Genomic DNA, 24,908 nt, shown 5'->3' on the forward strand with positions numbered 1-24,908 from the left:
TGATTATGAAGAGATGGCAGTCCGGTCGCCATTTCAAACCCCTGAATCCACCGCACTTGTGTGTATATGTGTGTGTGTGTCTGGAGATCACACTCACGCCGCCATTTCACACAGCTCCGCTCGGCTGTCTCTGCCGCTCCTGAAATGTCAGAGCGATGTTCCCTGGACTAGGCGTGAGGATATGACAGCTGGCTGCTCACCTGCTGCGTGTGTGTCCGCACGCTGGGTGCTTTTAACTGATCCCGTGCCTTTAATGTGTTCTGTCGCTGATAGATAATCTGTCTTGAATGAAAAATAACTGGAATCGGTGTCCAGGACAAATCAGTTGAGATGAAGCAGGTCATTGTTACAGACTGATGATGAAACGGCCAATCAGATTCCAGCTCTGTCTGTCTGCTGGCTGTCAGTGACCTTTGACCCACTGGATAAAGCAACACAACAGCAATCTTTTATCAGAAAGTATTTATACAGCTCTCTAAAAGTTGTGTATAAGTAAACAAACAAATAAATAAATAAGCGACATTCATCTCATTAGATGCACCATGGGTGTCTTCGTAACTTGACACACTCGCGCAACCACAAAGACACACACACACACACACACACATTATGACTCATGCATGTTATCATCAGAGATGAACGGTCTTGCCTATATTTGGCTTGCAAAGCCACATAAACTTCACATAATTGGCTTTCTGTTGGGAAGGAACGAGCCGTGCGGAAGGCGCTCTGAGAGACTCAGAGAATGCATAAAGCTAAAAGACTATCTCTTTAAACGAATGCCTAATTATGCCATTACGTTAACTAAAGAAAGAAGCTCTGTTCTAAAAAAGAACAAGGAAAAACAAAGACAGCATTTTAGGTGGAGAGAGAGGTGGATGGAAAAGTCCGAGACTGAGAGAGAGAGAGAGAGAGATGGTGCCTTCAGGCTTTATTTAGCTAGGACAACAGAACATGAGCTCATTACACACAAATACATTGCGGCTGCTACACCTCCAGTGCACAACTACACATTTAATATGATCTCTCTGTCTCAGCTCTTAGACCCTCTCTTTTAGCGTGATCTCTCCATCCAGATCAGCACATCTTCGATGGGGCCTTGCTCTGTTTTAAAACCCTTTCTAATGTCTACATAGGCGGCTGCATTCTAACACAAATGGAACTTTGTAAGTGGTTGATTTAAACAAGTCTGTTCTCTTGGCTGCAAAAAATGTTTACAGGGCACAACAGCTCGTCACTGGGGCGGTTACCTCGAAGAGACATCTTTCTACCATATTTACACCTAAAAGGTTCATAGTAGTCCCTGAGCATAGATGTGAAAATGCACTATCCAAACTTAAATCGTTTTAATTCAAGAATGCTTTAGAATATAGACCTAAGTTTGGACTTGTTTTAAAGAAGACACTCAGCAGTTGCTGAAGTGAAAGCACTTCAAAAATTGAAAGTATGAAAAAGTACTGTAAATCAAATGTACTCACCGAAAAGTTTGTTTTATATAAAATATATATTTTACAAAACAAGATTTACTCTAAAATTGATATAAAATTAAAGCCATATGTCTAACCAAGTTGTGTTACAAATTTGAAGTTGATATCACAAAAATTGAAGTTCCCATGAGATTTTGTTTAGGTGTTGTACCAAAAAAAAAAAAAAAAAGCCACCCCGTGTCACCCACATTCCATTGAAATTAATCAATTTCTGTCCAAATATCACTTCTATCAAAAAACAGATGCCAAATATGAAAGCTTGAAATTCAGACCATTCTGATGATATAAAGTAGTTAAAATAAATGTTGTAATATGAAACATGACAACGCCCACAAGGGGGAGCAGCCCGCTAAAATGATTTAAAGTACCATTTCCATAGTAATGCAATGTCCAATTTCAAAACGTTTTTTTTTACAGGATGAATGCTGTGTTTTTAAGCTCTTCGAATGATACCTAATTTATGATGATTACTGAAATATGTGATGCGAAAAAAGGCGATAAATAAAAACAGCGCCAAGCGTCCCGCTAGCTGGACGGTGACATTTGAAAGGGTTAAGGATACATATTACTACTCGAAAGTACTAATATGAACCTTTTAGGGGTAGACACATGGTACAGAGTTGTCCTTTTGAGGGTACTACGTAAGTGACAAGGTGCAAATTTTCTTCTGACAGTGCACTTGTAAACATAGCTAATTATAATTGTAAAGTATAGCTAATATGTACTTGAATGGGAAAGACCAAAATCTTCAAATTTCAGTTTTAATTCATTTAAATTGGCAAAAAATGGGTCAAAAATGTATCTTCTTCAATTGATATCATGTTTAAAGAAACCTGTATCATGTTAAAATATCTGTATGCTTCAGGCTATCTAATGCACATACTGTTGTCAACAAAACCAGTGATTTGTCTCTTTTAGCTGTACTTTTAGCTGTACTTAATGCTTATTCCAAGATTCTGAAGTATTCATGCTATGTTATATGCATTTTCCAATTTGTGGACCGTAAAATGTCCAATGATGTGGCTGACATCATAGGTGACATGACAATGCTAACATGGTGGATGTAGTATGTCTGGATTGTATTCATACTACACACCTGAATACCGTTGAGAAGGTCATCGAGTGCAGTACACACAAATTTGTATTTTCTCTTTTTGGCATTAGCATGTTAGTAAGCTAACTAAGCTCATTACTGTAATAAGAATAGAAATATATAGCACACACAAATATTAGATAAAACAGTAATGAGCCATTAAATGATTGTGTATAATGAACATTTCTGTTGAGCTTGTCACGATGCATCTTGGCATTGTCTTCTGCAAATGATACGATACTAGCTTAGAATTTGACCAAAATTTCATACCGTCTGAGTAGGTGCTACATTTGTAGGTGTGAACTTTGCAACAGTTAAAGTATGTTATATATAGTGTGAATGTTTGTAGTATGACTGAAATCTGGACATACTAAACCTGCCATGTCTTTTTGTCATGCGTCTTCTGTCGCTTATGCCATTCACAACTCCTCTCCGGTACCCTCATAGGTGTCCATCAGATGCTCACTTTTCACCTCCTGTTTTATGAATACTATAAATTCAGACATCCTACTAATTTCACATACTGTTTTCACCTATGTTTAGTAGGGAGGTAGGCATATTTGGATGCATGGAATGCATCTTCGAAGGCAGCATAATTACTACCTATTAGAACGGTGTTTGTGTCAGGAGTGCATCTATGATGCATTAGCATGCTCTCTATGTAGGCAGCTCATTAGGTTTTGGAACAAAGTTAGTCAGTGTTCAGGATTGAAGGATTCGGGCCAGTCTAGTCTGCTTTACTTCAACTCGGTCCCGCTGTCCTACTCAAACCCAGCAACCCACAGAAAAATCACGCGAGCAGCTATTCTCATCCGTTCTCACTATGTTTCTGTCCTTTCCGCCCCTTCTTGCTCCTCTTTCCACTTTCTTTCCTGTCAACTCCTCTCTCTTTCTCTGGAGGGAGAGAGGCTGATGCAAACGGGTGGGCTGTGGTGTAATCCAGGGCCTGGGAAGGTCTGCGGATCAGACTCTGTGTTCCGTATCCTCCGCGTGTCCTTCGGCCTTGACGCCCCCCCGAACCGCCTGCTTGCCTACAGTCCTTGACGATGCCATCATTCCCTCATAAATTCCGACCGCATCCTCCCTGACCCCGCGGCTGACTCCTCCCACACGGTGCATGATTGACAGCTCGAGGCAGACCCATTTAGTCCTCCCAGATTAGTCGCACGTTCTGCTCTTGTGTACATGTTTTCTACATGTGCGTGGGATTCCACGCGGTTTCCACGGCTTAGCCCACCTTTGTTTTAAAGATCAGGCGCAGTAACGGCGTAATCCAACGCCTGTTTGTCGCCAGAGCTCTTGGTAATCGTAATCGCCTTGAAATATTGTTACGGTTGTCACCATGTGTTCGTCCTGGCACTTGGAGAATTCTCTGGAAGGCTGCCGGTACAGTCGAGCAGGCCCAGACTCGGAGATGGGCAGGGAGTGTGTTTGGGTGCGCAGATGTGGGCCGTTTTCAGACTGGTCTGTCTGAGGAGGTCACGGCTGCATAAAAGGATCATATGACATGGGTGTGATGCACAGAGCAGAGGAGGAAACTTCAGTGTGCGTTTTAAGCTAAAATTAGGCAGATGGTTAGACAGCTCTGGATTAAGTCTGGAGGCCAGAGAGAGAGAGAGAGAGAGAGAGAGAGAGAGACAGGGTGTGAACAAGAGAATGACAATATTTAAACCAAAAATTGCTCAAGCAGCCATAGTTCTTGTTTAATTTGCAACCGTCTGTCTGTCTGTCTCAGAGACTGTATTTCTGCCTTTGCACGCATATGCGCACACACGCACACACATACACACACACCCTAGAACAACACAAATGACTTGAATAAATTGAACTTGACTCTTATTTAATTATGTAAATTGTCAATGTTTGTTTGCGTGCATTTTGATTTATAGACTCGGGGTTGTACTGAAACAGTCTAGGTTCACCTCTAGTTGATGCTCTAGTTGAAGTGTGTCAACTAGTCAGGATCACATGACCTCAGTGTCAGTTGTTTTATATTGTGACTGCAGGAGGAAACTTCCCCTTCCTGCAAACTTTGTCCTAGTGTATGTGTTATTTTTGCATGGTAACCTGTTTAAAGGTCTGAGACCATATTGAAAATCTAATATAATTCTTTTTTTCTCTCTCTTGCATTGGTCCATTGGTTCTCTTGCATATCTACTTTAAACATTTTTGAAAAATTAAAAAAAAATAATAAATCAAAATGAAGCTAATATTTTGCTCCTGGTCACTTATCAGATTTTTATGGAAGCTTGTTTTCGCCATTAAATAATAGAAAAGCTAACTGTGACTTTTTGAGTCACAACTCTCAATTGAGAGGAAAAAAAGTCAGAATTCTGAGGAAAATTGCATGATTTAAAACTCGCAATGGCAAGAAAAAAGTCAGAATTGTGAGATAAAAAATTGCAATTACCTTTTTTATTTTTTTATTTAGTGGCAAAAACAAGCTTTTTTTCCATTCAGTAAAATTTCACTCAATTTGTAATGCTAATATTACAATTTGTCATCTTTTTTTAAAAAAAATTAAATTAGGAAAATGCTAAATAAAAGAATTTTTACTTGTGGTCTCTGGCTGTCTCTGACCCCACTTTATATTTTGAATCACACAAATGTGAAAAGAAGTGAAACAATTTACAATCCCTTCTTCAAAAGCTTCTTTTAAGTGAACTGCCCAGCAGACTTCTGAGATGGTCAGAACTCATTTTATGTTCACATACAAAATTGTAAAAAAAAAAAAAAAAAAAAAAAAAAAAAGATCCCTAAAACCCTAAAATCTCATCCCCCTCTCTCTCCTACATTGATTCCTGTCTACTCTATACTGTACTCTCCAGATAAAGTTGAAAAATAAAAAAATAAAAATGTAATTGATAAAAAATAAATTGTCCCTATGATAATAGAATTATATAGCTGTCTGTTTTGTTTAAATATTTGCATATTTAGACAAACAGTGAAGGTTATTGTGTAAATTGTAGCATCATACATGAGGAGAGCCAGTCAAACTGCACCTGTCTCAAACCTTCAAGAACTTTTGTGGTTTTGTTCCTTATATTTTTGTCTGGTTGGCTTTATGAAAAGAATATTCCACATATGTTTGAAGTTCTGAAGTAAAAAAACTTAAGTTATCCTAGATCAGTGATTCTCAACTAGTGGGCAGGGGCTCCCTATGGGACTGCAAGAGGACTTTATTAATTAATTCATTAATTAATTATTATTAATATTAGTAGTAGTATAGCTTAATTAAAATGCTAAAAACATACAATAATTAATTAAAACCTATTTATTTTTTCCCACCAATGACTATTGTTTTTATTGAAGGACATACAGCTCTTGAACCAACCAGAAACACAAAATAAATTGTTTAATCAATTTACCTATATTGGCACCTCCAGTTTCTGTTCAGATATTATACTTAATGTGTATATATTCCAGTGATACAAGATGTTTGTACATGTGATTGATTTGAATCGCCTACAGTAAATCACTTATTCTTTGTAAAGTTTTCAAATAACCCTTTTGTTGTTCATAAAAGCCACCTTTTACTCACATTTGACACTTGCTGATTGTTAACGTTGGACCGTGTGTGTGTGTGTGTGTGTGTGTGTGTGTGTGTGTAGTTTGGGGGGACCGGAGCTTTGCCGTGTCTTACTATTTCCTTTCGTTTTGTGGGACTGGTGCCTCAACACATCACCCCATTCTCTCTCTCTCTCTCTCTCTCTCTCTCTCTCTCTCTCTCTCTCTCTCTCTCTAGCTGAAAATGAATCTCTAATTTCAGTTATCATCATAACCCCACAATGAATAATGCAAAGTTATTCAAAGAACTAATCTATAACTTATTAATTGCTGCCTTTTCTCATTCTCATTTTCTCTACCCACTCTCTGTCTCTCTCCCTCTCCTCCTTGCGCACTTTTATTTGAGACGCCACTTCCATCACCCTTTCCATGTAGAAATATGATGACTCTTGTGTTATAGCACTGACACGCTGATTTTACTCCCTTTTGAATGTTTAAATCATCCCTAGAGCTAGACACTGTCACACACACACACACACACACACACACACACACACACACACACACACACACACACTACAGAGTCTACAGGGAGAGTGGTGTGGAACTGCATGCCTGTCTCGCCAATCATGGCTGTTTTCTTAGCTGATGGTTGTTTTGCAGTGATCAATAGAAGATATTTCTGCTCTGTCCGATCTGAAACAGGAGATGGATTTTCTCATCAGGTTTATGCTTTTGTCAATGTAAACACACATATACACACACACACACATACACACACACACATACAAACACAGGAGACGAGGGGAGGGGAGGATGTGTGTTCCTCTTTTGCAGAGCTGTAAATCATGTTTATGACGGTAATACAGGTATAGATCAGTGGGTTGATGGAGAGAAGAAGTGAAGTGATGAAAGTGTACGTAGTGTAATTATGTTTCTGTCTGTTTTTGTGTGTATGCGTGTTGTAATGTGAAAGTGAATGCATATATGAATGCCATTTGTGTGTGTGAACACTTCTCGGATGGAACATGTGTAACATGCTGTGTGTGTGTGTGTGTGGACTCGCATGTGCTTGTATTTGTGTAGATTTGCAGAACGTGTTTGTGTGGATGTTAATGGAGATTGTATAGGGACATTGAGCATGTCTCACACACACACACACACACACACACACACACAGAGCTCTCTCTGTAATGGAGTGTCTAAATATATCCGGTTTTTGCCGGATCCGCTGCCTCCGGAGTGAATAAGAAATGGGCTTCAGTAAAGGACAAAATATCTCTCTCTCACTCACTCTCTCACACACACACACACACACACACACACACACACACACACACACACACACACATTAACACTCTCTCTCGTCTTTCTTTCTAACGGTGTGTCGTCTGCGTGTCGCTGCTCACTTGCAGTGTGCGACAAACCTAGATCAGTAGTTTTTGTGTAAATTAGAGCGATCTAGTTTTGTCACGTCGCTTACTTGGAGTGTAAGACACCTGCGCACACGCTTATTACAGCACAAACATATACACACACGTTGAGCATGCTGTGGCAAGCTAAACATCTAATGATCCTCAATGGTCCCACTGGGATCTTCCGGAGGTCAAAGAATGCCGGTGAATCCTGTGAGACTCTTTGTGTGCCTCTGAACTGACCAGTCAGCTTGCACGTCTCATTGGCAGTCAGACGGCTGATTATCTGTGCGTCAGACTCATGTTTTGTAAGAGAGGTCAGGCGGTCATTAAGTAGACGGGAATGGAGCTCATAAATTAACATTGATTTTTTTTAGATAATTGTGGACTGTACATAGTGATTTTTTTTTTTTGTGTGTGTGTGTGGTTCCTAAACTTTGACAATTGTCAAAGTAGTTAGCCACTGTTTTTGACACTGTTACTCATACAGACAGTATAGCGAGAACAGGAAATGATGAGGTGAAGAGGTGCAGGTGACAGAGCTTGCTTTTTCAGTATGTCTATGCAAGTGAGAAAGACGCAATTATGTACAATCCCCAGAAATTTGATAAAGCCTGTATCAAGTAGCTGCAAGAGGAAATCGATTGCCTGAATGCCTTGTTCAACATATTTATGTACACACACATTTAAATTTAGAGTTTGCATGTTTTTTTCAAAGCCTTGTTTTGCATATACTATTACAAAAATACATTATTTATTATAAATGTTATTTGTTATAGTTTTTATAAAAAAATATAATGTATATATATTTTATAATATAATTAATAATTATAAATATTTTTAAATTATTTTCTAATTTAAATTGAATGTTTACATATTTTTCAAAGCCTTGTTTTGCATATATTATTATAAATATACATTATTTATTATAAAATAAATGTATAAATTATTTATTATAAATGTTATTTGTTATAGTTTATATAAAAAATATAATGTATATATATTTTATAATATAAGTAATAATTATAAATATTTTTAAATTATTTTCTAATTTAAATTGAATGTTTACATATTTTTCAAAGCCTTGTTTTGATTATTGTTATCAAAATATATAAATTTTTATTATTTATAATAAAATACATTTCTAAATTATTTATTATAAATTATATTCATTATAGTTTAAAATATATAATTTATAATTATAAATAATATTTTAAATGATTTAATTCATTTATACACAAATATTTTCTCAACCTTATTTTATTATTAAAAATATATTATTTATAATAAAATAAATGTATACATTATTTATTATAAAGTAATTTATTATAGTTGATATTAAAGTGTATTATGTATGTTTATAATCATTGTATATTATATAATTTTAATTTTTACACAAATTTAAGTTTAAAGTTTAATTAATTTTCTCAAAGCCTATGTAATTTTGCATAGATTTTATCAAATAAATATTACACATTATATTATTTATAATAAAATTAATTTACTAGTTTTTTATTATAAATTATATTTATTATAGTTTATTAAAATATTATGTATATTATTTTGTATAATAATATAATTTCTAAAAATCCTTTATTTTTGGCATTTTTCAAAGCCTTGTCTGCACAGCTGACACAGTAGATGTGGCGTAAAAGTAAACTGGAATCAAACTCGAATCACCCTGTATGAGCACCACAGCTCAATGTGACTGCTCAGTGTGCCAGACGACAAATCAGAGCTTGTTCATTTGATAGATTTATTAGTTCTTAAACTCCTAAACATAGTTATACAAGGCAGAGAGCAGCGCTGTTATACTAGTTCACTGTGTGTGTGTGTGTGTGTGTGTCTGAGGAAAAAGTTTCTCTGAGAGACGTGTGTGTGTGTGAATGGATCCATCCCTGTCTTAGGGCTAAATGTAGCTGCTTTATATGCACTACAACAACTACAAGTGTGGGCGTGACTAGCAGCTTCTGTTTTGTGTGTGTGTGTGTGTGTGTGTGTGTGTGTGTGTGTGTGTGTCAGCGCCAGCCGGCCTAAAGGAATGTGTGTGTGATGCTTTCCAGTTGACTTAAGAAGAGAGATCATGAGTTCAGAACGAAAGCATCCGCCATTTCGCATGTGAAGAAAGCCGCTTTGCTTATGAGGAGTGGAAAATTCCTCCTTTAACACACTTTGCCACAAACAGTTTATAAGATGTGCCCTTGTAGGACAGCGATATACGTGTGTGTGTGTGTGTGTGTGTGTTTGTGTGTGTCCATCAGGTCTCATTTTGCATTGTTTGTGTGGCATTGTTTGGGCAGACGATCCGCTCGGTATATCTGCTGATCTTTGTTGCTGTGGAAGCGGATCTGGTAACTCCTTATTGGACCACAGAACAGCTCACGGACGAAAGGCCGAAGTATCCCAGCATGCAGCTTTCCACCATCTGTCACGGGCCCTTTGTTTGGGTGTGGGTTGAGCTGCTGGTCTCTGGTTACTCATAACACGCAAAGACACACACACTCTTGCACACATTTTACAGCTTTAAATCACGTTCCCGTCCTTTGAGTTTCCACTATCTGATACTGTGTAGCACAAGGGTGATGTTTGTTACCGTGGAAAGGTGCACTGACGTGATCAATGGCATCTGTCTCCTTGCGTTAGGATAAACTGGACGTTTTGGCTCATGATCGGAGTTGTAGAATTTCCCATTTTGCTCGAACGGACACGGCTGAAACTCACAGCTTTTAGCGCTCGGAAATCAATTTTATCAGTTCGACCCTGCCACCCTGCTATTCTTAAAGACCTCTAGATTATTCATCCATGTGGCAGGACACACACACACACACACACACACACACACATAAAATCTAATACCCTCTCACAACTCACAACTGAGACGGCTGAAGAAAGAAAGGTGAATCCCACACCTCTTTGTACAGGCCACCGCCCACATATCATTTCTCCTCTCCATCCGCCCTCCCCTCCTTGATTTAGAGACTGGTGTTTTTAACACGATGCCGTACATGCTCTCTTTCTCTCTCTCTCTCTGTGCATCCTGGGACGCTGACGGTGGTGTGACTGCCAGTGTCACCAAGCAACCATGTCTTGCGACAGGCGAAGCCATCTCACGCTTCAGGAAAGCTGCTCCAGCCAATGGCGACGCAGCACTGCGGCCAATCAATGAGTCAGAAGGGCCGAGGAGATGGATGTGTTTGGACACTCGTTAACCAGAATCTCACGCCCTCGTGAAATAGCATGCATTCTGCGTCCTGTGTACTTACCGGTTGTAGCAACGAGCATTTATGCCGCTGCAGCTGGGAATTAACAGCGATATAAGGTCAAAGGTCACTGTTCCCCTGCCGCAGGTCACCAGGAAGGTGACAGGCCTGTGCTGAGCGTGCGCTGGTTGAAGAAAATGGAGTCTTTGTGTCGGTGTGGTTGCTGGCGCGCTCTGATTAGCACTGATCCATGCTGACGACTCTGTTGGCAGATTAGCGTGGCTAGCATTGGCCATCTGTTACCACGGGCCATAACAAGTGAGAAGTGTGGGTCACACACACACAGATATGCAGCATTATGAATAAACACACAATCTATGCCATGTCTGTCTCTCACTGATTTTCCACACATACAAACGTACACAATTACTCACACACTCTTCCAAACACCGCAACCTCAGCAGTATATTTCACTGCCTCAGGAGTGTATGATTGATTTTCGGGTTAAATTAAATAACACACAGCTTTATGTAGTGTCTCTCTCTGGAAGCACGTTCGTGGGAATCGGGCTCACGTTTCTCCCAGCTGGCTGGATAGCCGGAGGTGTCGTCCATATTGCTCGGACTAAACGTATCCCGTAAAGCGCCCAGATCGCGATTAGCATATGATTCACTCAATCGCAGAATCCGGGACCTGCTGTTTTTTTTTTTTTTCCGACAATCTCATTGGCCGCGTGCACCAAGTCAAATTAATTACGCAGCTCACGGAGATTACGATGCCTGCCTTCCAGTGCCACAGTGGAAGATGGCTAATTAGCTATAAAATCAGACTAATTCTGATGCTAAAGCTGTTTTAATTTCTGATAATTAAGTCAGGATTGGATCCTTAAATACCCCGGCATACCATTATTGCAGTAATCATGGTTGTTGTTATGAATTATTTTGAGGCCCTCTTCTGTTACCGTTAATGTTTAAGGTAATCAGGCTAAGTGAGTAGCTGGAGAGAGGTAGATGGGTAGATGATATACACTTACTATATATACAAATTAATACTTTTATTCAGCAAGGATGTGTTAAATTGATCAAAAGTGACAGTGATTTATGATGCTACAAAAGATTTTTATTTCTAGTAAATGCTGTTCTATTCAAACTTTCTATTAATTAAAGAATACAATTTATTTTTTTTTTTTTTTATCATGGTTTCTAAAAAATATTAAGCAGCACAACTGTTTTCAACATTGATTATAGTAAGATTGAGCACCAAATCAGCATATTAGAATGATTTCTGAAGGATCATGTGACTGGAGTAATGGCTGCAGATTCAGCTTTGCCTTCATAGGAATTTTAAAATAAATTAAAATAGAAAACAGTCATTTAAATTGTAATAATATTTCACAATTTTACTGTTTTCATTGTATTTTGATCAAATAAATGCGGCTTGGTAAGCATAGGAGACAAAAAACAAATTCTCAACGACCCCAAACTTTTGAACGGTAGTGTACAGAACCTATACATTTCATATTATATAATTTGTTACATTAAACTGAATTATATAATATAATTTAATTTTTATATTTTATATCTCATGTGTCAGACATGGTTGTGCATTTTAGAAAATTAAAGTTTTTCCTCAGTCTTTATATCATTTGCTGTATGTGTGTGTATGAAGTGAGTTGCAACATTTTTTCCTTTTTTTTTATTACTGTGTGTCGGTGTTTCCATGTCTTATCTGATGTGTGCTCTTTTGTGATTTACGTCACAGCAGTTTCCACTGAGCAGTGTTTGGCCGAATATTTAGGGTATATTAGAAAATATATAGAGGATTCTTTCAGGAGCATTTTAGGGGTTCCCATCATTTGATAATTTTATGGATTTTGTTTTAATACATTTTATTTTAATAAAAAATTTTTTATTAAATTTTATGAATTAAGGCCCATTCACACCAAGAATGATAACTATAAAGATAACGATAAAGATATAGTTCTAAAAATCGTTCTTAATATAAAAGAATAGCTCTGTCCACACCACAGCTATAACGATAGCGATATAGAGAAACAATATCATGGGATCACTTTCAGAACATGTTTTGCCAGCTGTTGAAGGATAAAACACTGACAGCCAATCAGAATCCATTCTAATTTAAGGGCTCGCGCATTTAAAATGGCAGACGACATTGCGGAGAAGTTAATCGCCAAGGTCCAGAAAAATCCACCACTGTTTGACAACTTTGTCAAGGATACTTTAAAGAAAATGGATATATGGAAAACAATTGGTCATACCTTTGGAATAAATAGTGAGAAGTATTATCGATATATGCCAGGCTAGCAAACAGTGTAACATAAAATTACCTCAGTTATCCAGTGCTAGTTTCGACAACATTGTCTTGCTTCCTTTTGAAGTTGCAGTGAAAAAGACTAGTTGTTTTTATTCCACTATATTGACTTTGTCAGCTAAATTCACTGTTAGATTAGATCGATTACACTAGCTATTCACTCGAAACATAGCATGCTGAGGACATCTGCTGGTTAAAGCAGTGTAAATGCAACAAGAACAGCGAAAACATGTTGTACACACTTTGAAACTGCAGCAGGTGAGCTTAGAATAAACAGACCGTTATCATTCATTAGTGTGGACGCAAATATAGTTATCTTTATAGTTACCGTTCTTGATGTGGACGGGCCTTAAAGGTGCAGTGTGTAAATTTTAGGAGGATCTATTGACAGAAATGCAATATAATATACATAACTATGTTTTTAGTGGCGTATAAAGACCTTACATAATGAACCATTGTGTTTTTATTAGCTTAGAATGAGCTATTTCTCTACATACATTGCGGGTCCCCTTACATATTATGCTGGCGCAAAATAGCGACTTGTTTCTACAGCAGCCCTAAATGGACAAACTGCTCTACAGAGCGTGTTTCGTCACTGTTGTTCTTCTTCATTGCCGTTTTTAGAGGCAGCTTGCATCGTCACTACGCTGAATATGAATGAAGAAGTAGTAGTAGTAGTAGTTGTCTGGTTTATTAGAAGCAGAGACCGTTCTTTATTAGAAGTAAGAAGAAACCTTATTGTTTGACTGGCTACTCTCTGCTGTCTCAGACGACGACATCTTTGTCCTGTGTCGGCCACTGTAGCTTCTCTATGTGCTTCGAATAGGAGGGGTGAGCGGTGGACTGAGCAATTTGCAACCTCACCTAAAATTTACACACTGCACCTTTAAGAGTGTAGAATTTCAAGCTAGCATTCATTTAGAATAACCTGCCATGAACTTGAGTTGGCAGGGTCATGACCTGATGACCTTTGACATTTGGAGGCAGGGTATGAGTGAGGGGAAAATGGTTAGAAAGCAGAGATGGAAGGATGATTCAAAAGAAGAGAGAGTGAAGGACAGGTGGAGCGAAAGAAAGGGAGGATAACAACCGCCATGGCAGATTGTGGCCTTTGCCACTGTTTACGCCAATATGCAGAAACTTTCATTGTGTGTGTGTGTGTGTTGGTTTCGGCATTGCTCTTGGGCGAGGGCTGTTAGTTGATATTCTGTGGACGTTTCCATCTCTGAGATCTAATCGGAGTGTGTATGCATGTGTGTTTGTGAGTGTGTGTAGCAGAGACATACAAGAAGAGCAGCTCAGGGAACAGGCCACGAGTGTTTATATATAATGACAGAATAACAAAGCCGTGTGTGCTACACCGTGCCACTCTCTGTCGCTTCCCACAGCGAAATCTCCTTGTGAGATTAGCATCTGTGCGGACATGCGACCAAACTCAAAATTTCTAAACATATAAACAGTTCACTCGTCTCCAGCAGTCGGGATTCTTTCTGTAAAAATCTACATACTGAAATCACACGCTAATGGCTGTTAATTGTATTTTCATGGGTTTAATTAAAGTATATACGGATATAGTATGTTTTAAGGAGGGGAAAAAGAAATTCAAGAACGCTTGTGGGGTTTTTGTGTGTGTATATGCTGGCTGCGTGTGACTGTCTTTAATATGCGTCTCTCCAAACTGTGAAATCTCCACAGAAACAGTTAAAGGCATAATTTGCCTGTTAAGCACATCAAGTGTGAGAACGCTTGTTTTACGCTGTGTAAAAATGACTGTGAATAGTCTTGTAAATCAACGCGCTGCTCACTTCGTGTGTGCGTGTGTGAATGTGTATGAGCCCGTGTCAGCCTCTTTTCTATCCTATTGAAGAGGGTCTCGACGGTGAATGAATGGTTAACGTGACAAGCTGAGCAAACCCTCTGCCCAAACGGGACGTTAATGTGTGGTCCTGCAGAAATACGCTCACGGGGTTGGTTCGTCTTACCAGCAGACGTGTGTGTGTGTGTGTGTGTGTGTGTGTGTGAAGGAGACTGACTGGTGTTAAATAGAAATATTGTTCATGGCAAGTGAGATGTGAAAGGAAGAGTGGCAGGCCGTGTGTGCGTGCGAGAACTCGCTCTAATTATCGATTGGATTGTGCTTGACAGATATGGAGTCTGCAGAACGGCTGGCCTCGCCTTCCGCCACCCCGGCCTCCGTCCACGCCGCCACCTCTTCGACGTCATCTTCCTCTTCCTCCTCTTCCTCATCCACAGCAGCCTCCAATGCCAAGAGCAGCCTGAACCACGGAGTCACGGCCTCGCTCGGCACATGCGGTAAGAACTCGCGCACACACATGCTCTTTCCTGCCCTGACGCAAGGGTTGCTTATTGTTACAGTGTGAAAAGTGCTCAGTCAAAACTCACGCACAATCACACGGCAGCACATTTCCACACACACACACACACACACACAGGAGCGCTTTGAGCATGTCTCCCAGTTTAGGTTGGCAGCAGATCGGAGACTGATGTCTTCAGGGACCTCTCTTCTTGTCTGTTGAAGCATCATTTTTTTTTCTCTCTGAATGACATGTGATAAAGCGCAAATCTTCTCTGCTGATTGAGTCTTGTCTGATAAGGCACAAGTGTTCACTTTCTCACAGTCTGCTCTGTTAAAAGGATAGTTCAACCAAAAATGAAAGTTCTGTCATCATTTATTCTTCCTCAAGTCGTTCCAAACTTTGGTTTATTTCTTCCGAGGAACACAAAAGGAGATTTTATGTCCAAAGTGTCCAAACTCCTCTTTTATTGCAATTAGTATTTGGGCCAAGAAGGACAAAAAAGCACCATAAAAGTAGAACACATGACTCTATTAAAGGGTTTGCTTGATGCGTGAAAACAGACCTCATTGGTTCTTGTGCGTGAAGCAAGTACGATTGATCTTTCATTTATGTGCTTTATGTATCTGTGTCTAAATTCAATCTGCTCATCATATAAAGCAATCATGTCTTTTCAGAAGATTTGGATTAAACTGCTTGATTTGTTATATGTAATTATCTTTATATATATTTTGTACTTCTTGACACTTACTTGACAGAATATTAAAAATATCTTTTAAAGATGAACGTAAGTGTTTCGGGTTTCGAACGGCCACAGCTAGTGAATCTTAATCAGTTCAAAATAGCGCTTCTATTTGTGATCGGACCACATTTGACATCAGCTGTTAGATTTGTGAGAACCAATGTCATTGGCATTGTTTGTTGTCAAACACGTCTTAAGCACCATATTTAAATTTGACACTACAATAATGAGTTTTTATTCAGCAGATAACGACTTAAAAACAGACAAAACCTTTTGTGTTCCACAGCAAGAAAGGTTTGGAAATATAAATGACAGAATTTACATTTTTGTCTGAACTATACCTCGAAAAGCTGCATTAGTAGCATCACTACAAATAGTGAAGCTATTAGTTTAACAACATTACTGCATAACAAAGTGTCATTAGTTTTTAAATAATTAGTTTTTAAAGCTATTTTAGCTGGACATTGCAGCGTTACATTTCAGTATTTAAGCAATTCATTCACATATCTGGTATTTTCTGTTGGACAGTTGCAAAGCTGCTTAGACTCCATAGTCTTACAAGTTAATCATCTAACTTTTGTCTTTAAGAATGGTCATACCTTTAAGTAAGTTAATTAAACAGATAGATTGGTCGAATTTAAATCTGAAAAGTAAGTAAGACTGATTACCCCTTGGATATCTGCTAGTTGATCAGACTAGTACTTAAAGGGTTTGTTCACCCAAAAATGAAATTTCTGTCATTAATTACTCACCCTCATGTCGTTCCACACTAGTAAGACCTTCGTTTGTCTTCAGAACACAAATTAGGATATTTTTGATGACATTGCACCTTTTGAGGTTCAGAAAAGTACTAAAGACATCGTTAAAACAGTCGACGTGACTCCAGTGGTTCAACCTTAATGTTATGAAGCGACGAGAATACTTTTTGTGCGCAAAAACATAACAAAAATAACTTTATTCATCAAATTCGTCTGTTCCCCGTCATACTGCTGCACTATTTTCGTTGCAGAGCTTCAGTGTTTACGTCCGAATGGCGGCTCAGTATTGGCCGGGTCTGGTCACGTGAGCAGTACGACGCATGCGTGTAATGCTGACGCAGGAGCTGGCCAATACTGAGCTCGCGTTCATGGCAATGGATGTTAGTTGGTGTAAGTATATCACAGCAACTGCACTAGCCATTATTTTTAATCGAAAGAGACGTAGGCGTGTTATCTGAGCATTAATGGCAAGGAACGCCCCTTATTCTTGGGAGCAGCCATGCATGAGGGGTTTCTTTGTTGTTTAGAATCCAATTAGAAACCTAATTCTTTTGTCTTTTATTTAAGAAAGAACACTGTCTAGTGTTCTGTCTAAACATACCGCGCCATCTTTAAAGAATGATCGGTTTTTACGTACACCAGGTGACCTATAAATGCAAAAAAACTGTTTCAGTTGCAGTTTTGCGAAATATTCCTTTTTCGAATTGCCTGAAAAACCACCTCATGCGAGCGTAAAAACTTCTTTGCGATATATGGGAGTTTTTGTTTCCACTGGGTGTATTTTCCCTTCGCAATTTATATTTGCGCAATTTGAAGCGTAATGGAAACGCAGGTATAGTCACTGTGTTTAGGCAACTGCCCCCTAGTGGCTGTTTAAAATTAGAACTAGCGATGGCTGATTTCTGAATTAATCTAATGTTTTTCAATGAATCGGTTGAACAGCTTAACAAAATCAATTCGCAGTTCAGTCTGCATTGTTTGCAGCTCACTCACCCACTGAATTGTAAAAGGTTTCTTACTCAGTCAAACAGTAATAGGATACTTTAAAACACAGAACAAGAGTGCTGGATGCAAAATTAAATCTTTACCTAGAATCAGTTAAAACCATTTTTTTTGGTCGTTTTGGAGCTTTACTACCCCAGTCCTCCATTATAAAACAGAGCACTCAGGACATTCTGCAAAATATCTCCATATGTGTTTCCCTGAAAACAGGATTGAAATTATTTATTAATCATTTTTCTTACTGTCCATAGTCTTTCCATCTGATAAAGCATCTCTTCTCCCTCCCTCTTGTGTTTTGTTCTTTCTGTGGTGCAGTCAGGGCTGAAGAAAGCCACTGACTTGCTCCTGTCATAATTACTGACTTATTGTTCGGCATGTGAAAACACCGTCCAGGATTTAGCACTCACAGTTTTGGCTGCAAATTGAAAAGCTGCTGCATTAATGAATCTCAACCAATTAACTAGACCTTTGTTAATACTGCTGTCTTCTCACTCTCCACCCCCCTTCACATAAACACACGCGCACACGTGAACGCACAGACACAATAACACAGCTTTCCCTCCATCCTTCCTGACACTCTTAAATATCCTCTTCTCCTCTGTAAACTGTGAAGTTTGTAAGGCTCCACTGACTCTTTCCTGTTAGTAAATCGTTCTGTCTGCTCTGGTTTCGTTTTTGGCCCCGTGTCGCTTTCTGACGAGACTCTCATTAACAGTTGATATTCCACATGGCTTTCCACTCCTCTACCTCAACACCAGCCCGACAAGAGGAGTGATGGTGAAGGGAGACCTTTTGTTTTTGCTGAGAGACTGCTATTTTTCCCCTCAGAGTTTTGGATTTTTGAATATGTAATTCCGGCTTTGGCTCGTCTCTCTTGAAATTCAAGTACCCAGCAAAATTCGGGTTCAAGTACTCACCCAACTCTCTTTGTTGTTCTGTTTTTACAGAAATAAAGCTCTAGTTTTAGTTGGAGCCATGGGCTTAGTGGTAGATACACTTGACATGGTGCTCATGTGGGTAGAGGTCCGTTCACACCAAGAACGATAACTATAAAGATAACTATATTTCCGTCCACACCAACGGACGATAATGGTCTAAGCTCACGCGCTGCAGTTTCAAAGTGTGTACAACATGTTTTCGCTGTCCTCAGCGTGCTAAGTTTCGAGAGAATAGCTAGTGTAATCGATCTGATCTAACAGTGAATTTAGCAGACGAAGTCAAATAGTGGAATAAAAACAACACCTAGTCTTTTTCACTGCAACTTCAAAGGAAGTAAGACAATAATGTTGTCAACATTGCGTTGGATACCTGAGGTAATTTTATGCTACACTGTTTGCTAGCCTGGCATAATCGTTAATACTTCTCACCATTTATTCCGAGGGTATAACCCGATTGTTTTCCATATATCCATTTTCTTTAAAGTATCCTTGAAAAGTGGGTTTGACTTGTCAAACAGTGGTGGGTTTTTCTGGACCTCTGCGATTAACTTCTCTGCAATGTCGTCTGCCATTTTAAATGTGCGAGCCCTTAAATTAGAATGGATTCTGATTGGCTGTCAGTGTTTTAGCCTTCAACAGCTGGAAAAAAATTGCTTTGAAAGTGATTCCATGATATTGTTTATCTATATCATTATTGTTATAGCTGTGGTGTGGACAGTGCTAATTCTTTTATATTAAGAACGATTTTTAGAATTACATCTTTATCGTTATCTTTATAGTTATCGTTCTTGATGTGAACGGGCATAACCCAAGTTCGATTCTTGCTTCCTGAATCCATTCCACTTTCCACTATAACTCTTTACCACACAATAGTTAGCTTCTGTCCACTAATTTAATAAGGAAAAGTGGCATTCAAAGTAGGAAGGGGTCAAGATGCAAGGTTAGTTGACTAATATCTAGCATCTGACTGTTTGCTCAGAGATGTTGACTTCATTTTTAAAAGTACTAAATTTTGATATTTTTAGCTCATTAATCATGTGTCTTAGCTGTTTACACTATAAAACTAATTTCGTTGCATCTTTAAATGTAAAGCACTGCTGCTACAGCCAAACATGAATGTCAAATGTCTTTATCTTGCAGTACTAGCGTTTTTAAGACAGCATGTCTCTAGACACAAATAATTTTCTTTTTCATTGCGTTTCACTGGTGAATCTGAAATCAGTCTGGTTATTCAGGGCATACTGAAGACCAGTTAGCCAGCTAGTTGTTCAGTAACCCACCAAATAGTCAGTTTTGCAAATATGTAGTTTTCAATTCCAAGAGTGCTGATGTTTCATAAAATAGGACTGGGACAGTTTGCATCACTTCACTTGTCTGCGATTGCTACATAGAATTCCAGCACTTGATCCTGCTTTGTCCTCTATTGGGATTATTTTTGTTGGCTGTGCAAAAATAAAATATCTGGCCATGTTGTGTCTGAAATGCCAAGTACTTAATATTAACTTCTTGTTATAGTTGTATAAAAGCATATATAGGACAATATTGCACAAGCAAGAGTGCTGTATTACTGAATAACCTATCACCGGTGCTGAGATTACCTGTGATACAGTAACATTCCTTATCGTGTGATATTGCTTAATTTAAAGGGGTGGTTGATTATGATTTCACTTTTTTAACTTAGTGTTAGTGTGTAATGTTACTGTTAGAGCATAAACAACATCTGCAAAGTTACGACACTCAAAGTTCAATGCAAAGGGAGATATTTTCTTTAACAGAACACCGTTATGGACAATCGCTATTTGGCTGCTTGTGATTCTCCAGCTTTGTTGTTGTTGAGCAACTGAAGCGCGAGCTGTTAAAGCTCCACCCTCTTCTGGAAAGCTGCCGGGAGCAGCAGCTCATTTGCCTTTAAAGGGACACACACAAAAACGGCGTGTTTTTGCTCACACCCAAATAGGGGCAAATTTGACAAGCTATAATAAATGATCTGTGGGGTATTTTAAGCTGAAACTTCACAGCCACCGGAGACTTATATTACATCTTGTAAAGGGGGCATTATAGGTCCCCTTTAAAGAGCAAAAATCCCAAAACAAAGACTGATCCATATTAAAGTGATTTTACCTGGGTTAAACAGACAAGAGGACCTCGGTAATTCAGTCCTAGTTGAGCTGATTAACGTTCAGAATGAGACTTTCCCTCGACAGGTTCTCACAGCGCTATCATTACCACTTTAAACGCAATTAACACTTTGTCCCACTAAATCACCGGCCCACAAGCGTGCCGGAGCGATAGATGATGTTCAGGTCGAGAATGAGGTGCATCTGGGCTTAAACCGAGAATATTCTAACCTCTCTCAGAACAAACGGCGTCCACATGTTCGCACTTTTTCTCGCCGTCCCCCTCAGACACACAGACAATTAAGTCGGCTGTCAGATCTGTCTGTAGAAATGTGATTGATGCAAACGGAGGGCACATTAATCGGCTTCCGCCGCATCCCACATAAGAGAGCGAACGAGGAGACAGGTGGGGGAGGACAGTGGCGCTTTTCAAGATGGCTCGGTTTGTCAGAAGATGGAGAACATGGGAAGGTGTGTTGGTGGGGGGGTGGGGGACAAGCGAAGAAAGAGAGACGGCGAGAGAGAACGAAGGAGAAAGATAAAATAAGAAGGATATCAGGTAATCCGGTAATTCTGCTCTGCTCCTCTCAGAGGCTGATTTAATTATTGCCGGCTGAAAGCGCATTAATATGAAACTGGCGTTTCTGCCACTGTGTGTGTTTGTGTGTGTGTGTGTGTGTATGTGTGCCAGCAGGAGCGGATGATGGTCTTTGGGGGAATATTTCCTCTCATTTATCTTCACATCCGCCTCTCTCCTTCTCAAGCTCCTTCTTTTCGTCCTTTTTTTTCCCTCTTTCATCGCCACTGTCTATATCAGGACAAACCCCAAAACATACTGGATTTGTGTATGTGAGAATTAAAAAGGACAGGCCTCAGACTCAGGAACTGAAAGCTGTCAGTCTTCTTCTTTATTCTCTTTACCATTCTAGAGCCTAATTAAAAGAGGGCATATGCAAAACAGGATTTTCTCGCTCTTTTGAAATAACTGGCTGCATGCAAAAACAAACATACGGCATGACCAGTGTAGACTTATTCACTAACACACAACTCTTTGAGCCCTTTCTTTCAGTGAATCTGGCAAAAAAAGAATCACAGACTCAAAGTTGCTGTAATAAATGCCATTTTAATAATCAAAACATTAAAATGTGTCACAGATACAGTGGGGTGTTTGTCTGATTTCTGGAGGCCATGCTGCATCACAATCAAACTACTCATACGCCAGGAAAACTTTATAAAGACTTTCATCAATGGCAAATGATACATTAGGTTTGGATTAAGTGGATTCTGGGTAAATATTCCACATCATCCAACATTAAAACATCCTGTTACTGTTTCACTGAATGAGAAACTGCTCACTGTTCAGTGGGTGAGTGGGCTGTCTGAAGGATTCAACGGATTTTGTTAACACCTTCCAGCCTGTTATTCACAAAACTAGCGTCATTAGTTCTAATTCTAAACGACTGAATAAATAAATAAATCGTCAGGGAAATGTAACGTACGGTTTGTCAGTGTTTGTACCATACTACAAAATTAACAAAATGGCTTTGCTTCTGAAAGAAATATGGTTTGAAATCCATGACCACCTCACCAGGGCTTAATTTGTGCCGAAACAAACCGGATCCGGCACCTCCGAAATCCGATCCGGCACCTCATTTGGGGGATCCCCCATCTCATACACTACTGAAAGATATTTATGACCTGTGGAAAATTAAGTATAATAATGATAAAGTTGTTAATTACTTGCTATATTAAATGTGGAAGAAATGCAGCTACAAAAGAAAAGCAGCTTTCTGTTGGTCAACATGACTAATTTGAGTAACCAATTTAAGCCTGTGGCGAAATCTTCCCCTCTTGCATGAATTTTGCATGGATTCCTAAGGAAATGACTGGATTTTGTCTGAGAAAATTTGCTGAACAATGACATTTTGTGTGAGAAACAGTGGAAATTTATATCATATTGGTCATATGGGTTATGACAAGACATGAGTAAATAATGACAATTTTTATTTTTAGGTCAACTGTTATTTTTTAAAAGGTAGCAAGGGTCAGAAAGAGAGTGGAAAATGGTCATGTAAAACTAAATCATGACTGTTTTCATGGACGTTTCAAGTGGACAAACATTTTAAGTGGACTCTGGGGGAAAAATACTGCAAAAAAACTGCATGCAGCAGACAGTTTCTACAGTCTTCACACATAAACAACAGCAAAGGGAAGTCAAGGCCCTCTCCTCTCCGTCCCTCCTGGAGTTATAGCTATCTGCAAAAGTCCTGCATTTCCCATCATCACTTTTCTCTCTGTGTGTGTGTGTGCAAGAGAGAGAGCTGGCGCGGTGCTGCGCTGGCGGAACGGTGCGCTCAAGCCTTTCTTCTCTGTGCTCCCTAATGGAAATTGAATTTGCATGAAATATGCAGCTTAGAAATTACATGTGACTCCTGAAGGAGACAATGGGCAGCATCAGCGCTGCCAGAGGAGATCGATCCCAGAAAGGATGCAATCTGGATGATGATGACGACGACGATGATTAATACGAAGAGCTCTGTGTTTACATGTATGCCGAGAGCCTATACAATGTCAAACAAGAGATTGAAGTGATTTATCGGACTCGGAGAGGGTGTTGTGATATTTTATAGAATATTGTGGAAGATGCAGGAGCGCTTTGGGCGTCTTCTCTCCCACTTCTTCCTTGTTCTATCACGCGGAGACTTTCATTTGGTCTGATCATAGTTATTAATCAAATAGTGTCAGAAAGCCTGTGATTACATTAACATTAACAGCCATCAAACTGTCTCTCACAGTTTCACACACACACGTTTACTTACTGTCTAAATGAAGACAGACCATAGACTGTTTTTTTTTTTGTTTTTTTTATATAAAGCTAATTATAAATACAATAGACTATCCCTACCCCTAAAAAAAAAAACTTTTTGCATTTTACATAAAAATATGCACTGCCATTCAAAAGTTTGGGATCGGTTAGATTTTTAATGTTTTTAAAAGAAGTCTCTTCTGCTCACCAAGGCTGTATTTATTTGATTAAAAATACAAAAAACAACAACAACAACAACAAAAAAAACTATTTAAAATAACTGTTTTCAATGTGAATATATTGTAAAATGTAATTTTCAGCATCATTACTCCAGTCTTCAGTGTCACATGATCCTTCAGAAATCATTCTAATAAGCTGATTTGCTGCTCAAGAAACATTTATTATTATTATCAATGTTGAAAATAGTTTTTTTTTTTTTTTTTCAGGACTCTTTGATGAATACAATGTTCAAAATAACATTTATACACTCTAAAAAATGCTGTGTTAAACAACCCAAGTTGGGTTGAAAATGGACAAACCCAGTGGTTGGGTTAAATGTTTGCCCAACGTCCAGTTTTTCAAGGGCAGTTTTATTTAACTCAACTATTGTTTAAAAATTACTATAAGACTGGCTTAAATTGAGTCCAGAATAGGTTGGAAATTAAAAATCAGACACATAATTACTAGAGGCAACAATAATAATCAAAAGGTGAACATTTATTAATAAGCAATTTAATAAATGTTTATTGTTTAATTATTATTCATTAAATGTATTAATAAATGTTCATTTATTAAACATTATTAATAAATGTTCATTTGCAACATCTTTTGGGTTCATTTTAAGCAAGCAGTAAAGTCATTTTTAAACAATAGTTGAGTTTAAAAAAAAACTACCCAACAGGTTGGGCAAACATTTAACCCAACCGCTGGGTTAAAACAACCCAATTGCTGGGTTTGTACATTTTCAACCCAACTTGGGTTGTTTTTAACCCAGTATTTTTTAGAGTGTAGCATTGATTTGAAATAGAATCTTCTGTAACATTATAAATGTTTTGTAATTCAATTTTGTAAATCTTTACTGTTACTTTTGATCAATTTAATGCCTCCTTGCTGAATAAATATTGATTTCTTTAATTTCTTACCAAAAAAAACAAAACAATCTTATACACCCCAAACTTTTGAATGGGAGTGTGTGTG

General features: G+C 38.5%; 1 protein-coding gene and 1 long non-coding RNA gene across 23 annotated transcripts in view; one reads left to right on the forward strand and one right to left on the reverse strand.

Moving 5' to 3' along the window:
• LOC127514620 (uncharacterized) overlaps nucleotides 1–8,274 on the reverse strand; it is a 30,973-nt gene extending 22,699 nt beyond the window's left edge. Inside the window, exon 1 of the long non-coding RNA XR_007930679.1 lies at nucleotides 98–8,274. This is a non-coding gene — a long non-coding RNA (uncharacterized LOC127514620). The remainder of the gene's footprint in view (nucleotides 1–97) is intronic.
• The window catches only part of baz2ba (bromodomain adjacent to zinc finger domain, 2Ba), a 101,296-nt gene that overhangs the window by 37,027 nt on the left and 39,361 nt on the right, over nucleotides 1–24,908 (forward strand). For all 22 annotated transcript variants that reach the window (XM_051897650.1, XM_051897628.1, XM_051897640.1 and 19 more), the window contains one exon: nucleotides 15,179–15,346. In XM_051897650.1, the coding sequence (XP_051753610.1) occupies nucleotides 15,181–15,346 (166 nt within the window). In that variant the 5' untranslated portion in view covers nucleotides 15,179–15,180. The remainder of the gene's footprint in view (nucleotides 1–15,178; nucleotides 15,347–24,908) is intronic.

This window comes from Ctenopharyngodon idella, chromosome 6, assembly GCF_019924925.1.
Source record: "Ctenopharyngodon idella isolate HZGC_01 chromosome 6, HZGC01, whole genome shotgun sequence".
Lineage (NCBI taxonomy): Eukaryota > Metazoa > Chordata > Actinopteri > Cypriniformes > Xenocyprididae > Ctenopharyngodon > Ctenopharyngodon idella.